Below are 2,675 nucleotides of genomic sequence, written 5' to 3' on the forward strand. Positions count from 1 at the left end.
GACAGTGAGTGGAACCCAGAAGAAAACATCTTCTGTGTGGTACAAATGAACATAAACAATTAATTTTTATTTTTACTTTCCCTAGCAAACCATCTCTTTCAAAAATAAAATTCTCTCATTTCCAATTTTTGAGGCATTCTAATTTTTTTTAAAAGAAGGAAACAAAAATTATTAGGAAGCATATATACAGCTAGGAGATTAAAGCAGAACAGGCCAAGGCCAAGCTAAGGGGTGGGGGATGCAGGGGGAAGGGAACAGATCCTCCCTGGTAACTAGAGAAGGGCCAACTCCAACCACAAGATGGTGATGCCACTTGTAGGGCCTCAGATTGGAGAGGACCTAGATGAGTGACACAGCAGTGCGTGTGGGGGCACTGCTCACAGACAGGAGGGGGGTGTCTTGTTGACTGCCCACCAGTTGGTGTTGGGGGGATTGGGGGGAGGATGAGCTCTGGTGACGTTCAGCCTTCACGTGACCCGGAGCTGCAGAGCGACGCAGCCCAGGGTGCAGTCGTCACTCGCGTCTGGCTACCAGCTCCCCGCTGCCCTGCGCACGGCGGGCTGGCAACGGGCCCGGGGAAAGCAGAGCAGGTAAGGGCCCTGGGGCCCGCGCGTAGCGGCCAAGCCAGCAGCAGCTTGTAGGCCCAGCGCGGGTGCAGGAGGACAGCACGGCGGAGCCCCCCGCTTTCTCCACACCCCAGCATTCTAGAGCACATAAGTAGTGGCGCCCTGGCGTCAGGGGGCAGGGCGGCTGAGGCTCGGGGGAGGGGCAGCAGAGCACTCTGGAGTCCTGCGAGGAAAAATGGTGAACGCTGTGGGGGGCGGGATGGCGAGGGTACCCGGGGCGCAGCTGAAAAGCCCGGGGCCGGGGCGAGCACTCGGCTACAGCAGCCCCCTGTGCCCCCACCTCGGTCTGCAGGTCTGCGGATTAAGAGTCGCGGCGGCGGCGGCACAGCCGGCGGCGAGAATCCGGAGGAGCAGGGGGAGACGGCAAGGATAGGCCCAGGTGGGTGCGAGGGGCAGTGCTGGGAGGCGGGGAGGGGGGCAGAGGGAGGTGTGCAAAGTCAAATTTTAGACCCCAACCCCCAATTTCCCCATCCCTGCTCCTCCATTTTACTGCCTGGAGAAATCTGGGGATGGATCCATAGGGAAAATGGTGGTTTGGGGGGGACGGGGGGGCCAATAGGGAGAGGGGAGGGCTTACATTGGAGGCCCCCTAGAGGACAGACAAAGCCTTTCAGATGGGAAAAATGAAATTAAACAAATACGTCGATATCCAGGACACTGAATAGTGAAAGATGAGCTGTTGGGGACTCTGTCCTCGGTGCTGAAATGTCCATCATAAATTCATGAATTTTCTTGCCTTTTATCTTCTAGGAGTAATGGAATCCAAAGAGGAACAAGTGGGAAAAAATACCAACATGGAAAATGCCCCAAAGAAAAAGGAACAAAAGGAGCAAGATGATAATAAAGGGGAGCCCTTGGCCCTCCCTTTGGAAGCTGGTGAATACTTTGTGCCTAGAGGAAATCGTAGGCGGTTCCGTGTTAGGCAGCCCATCCTGCACTATAGATGGGACCTGATGCACAGGCTTGGAGAGCCACAGGCAAGGATGAGAGAAGAGAATATGGAAAGGTTTGGGGAGGAGGTGAGACAGCTCATGGAAAAGCTGAGGGAAAGGCAGTTGAGTCATAGCCTGCGTGCAGTTAGCACTGACCCCCCTCACCATGACCATCATGATGAGTTTTGCCTTATGCCCTGAATCCTGATGTTTTCCCTGAAGTCAATAGGGAGACCCTTGCTTCCTAAACTAACATGTTTTGTTGTACCGCTGTAAGCCTTCTGATGTCATTAATTCTCTTGGGTCTCCAGTTACCAGCTTCTAATTGAATGTTTGTGTTTTTGACGCAGTCTGTAAGATTTTTGTCAGCAGAATTTACCTATTGCATGGAAAGATGCTCATTATATATTGTGAAGTTAATAAAGCAGTTTAAAAGCAAACAGTGTTTTTTTTTATTTTAAAGCTTATATGTAATCTAATTACATAAAATTTATAAAAATTAAATATACAAAAGGATTAATACAGGAACTTATTGCTGTGAGATGGGTTGATGTGGCTTTTTTATATTTTGTGTCCTTTGAAAAGAAATGAAAACAATTTTATTGACCTTATGAGAATACTAGGGTTACTTCATAAACGCACATTGACTGAATTTGGATCTCTCTGCCAGATGAATAAATTTAGGAAATTTTTTTTTTATGAATTGGGATGCAACTGGCTTCACACAACTTAGACAAGATCATGAGTGTGTGACCTCTATTTTTCTGTTTTCACCCATTCTCTATTATTATGCAAGTCTCCTATCAGATTTTTCCTTTCAGATACTTAACAGAGTGCCCAAAGACGAATCTTAATAGCCCAGCAAACCTCCTATTCCCCTCACAACTACAATGTCTGTTGATCATCCTGTGATTTCTGCCTGATAAGAAATAAACCTTTAAATAAAATTAATAATGACTGAGTTAGGATCTCTTAGTTCTTAGTTTAGTTCCTAACTAAATGACCATAGATATGTAACTTCCCTATTCTAGAAGACACTCCTTGCAAATCCTAAAAGAAAACTGGTTTGATTCAGTAATATCCTAGCATTTTTAAAAGTATGCAAATCTTCCATCTG

At 47.5% G+C, this 2,675-nt stretch overlaps 1 protein-coding gene across 1 annotated transcript; it reads left to right on the forward strand.

Annotated features, from left to right (window-relative positions):
* Positions 1 to 1,381: 1,381 nt before the first annotated feature.
* Positions 1,382 to 1,789, forward strand: LOC308639115 (protein BEX1-like; the record flags this gene model as incomplete). The annotated part of the gene is made up of 1 exon (XM_081277128.1): positions 1,382 to 1,789. One exon carries the CDS (start codon positions 1,382 to 1,384, stop codon positions 1,757 to 1,759), a length of 378 nt encoding a protein of 125 aa, XP_081133254.1. The 3' UTR covers positions 1,760 to 1,789.
* Positions 1,790 to 2,675: the final 886 nt, after the last annotated feature.

This window comes from Spermophilus citellus, assembly GCF_964194105.1.
Source record: "Spermophilus citellus genome assembly, chromosome: X".
NCBI lineage: Eukaryota > Metazoa > Chordata > Mammalia > Rodentia > Sciuridae > Spermophilus > Spermophilus citellus.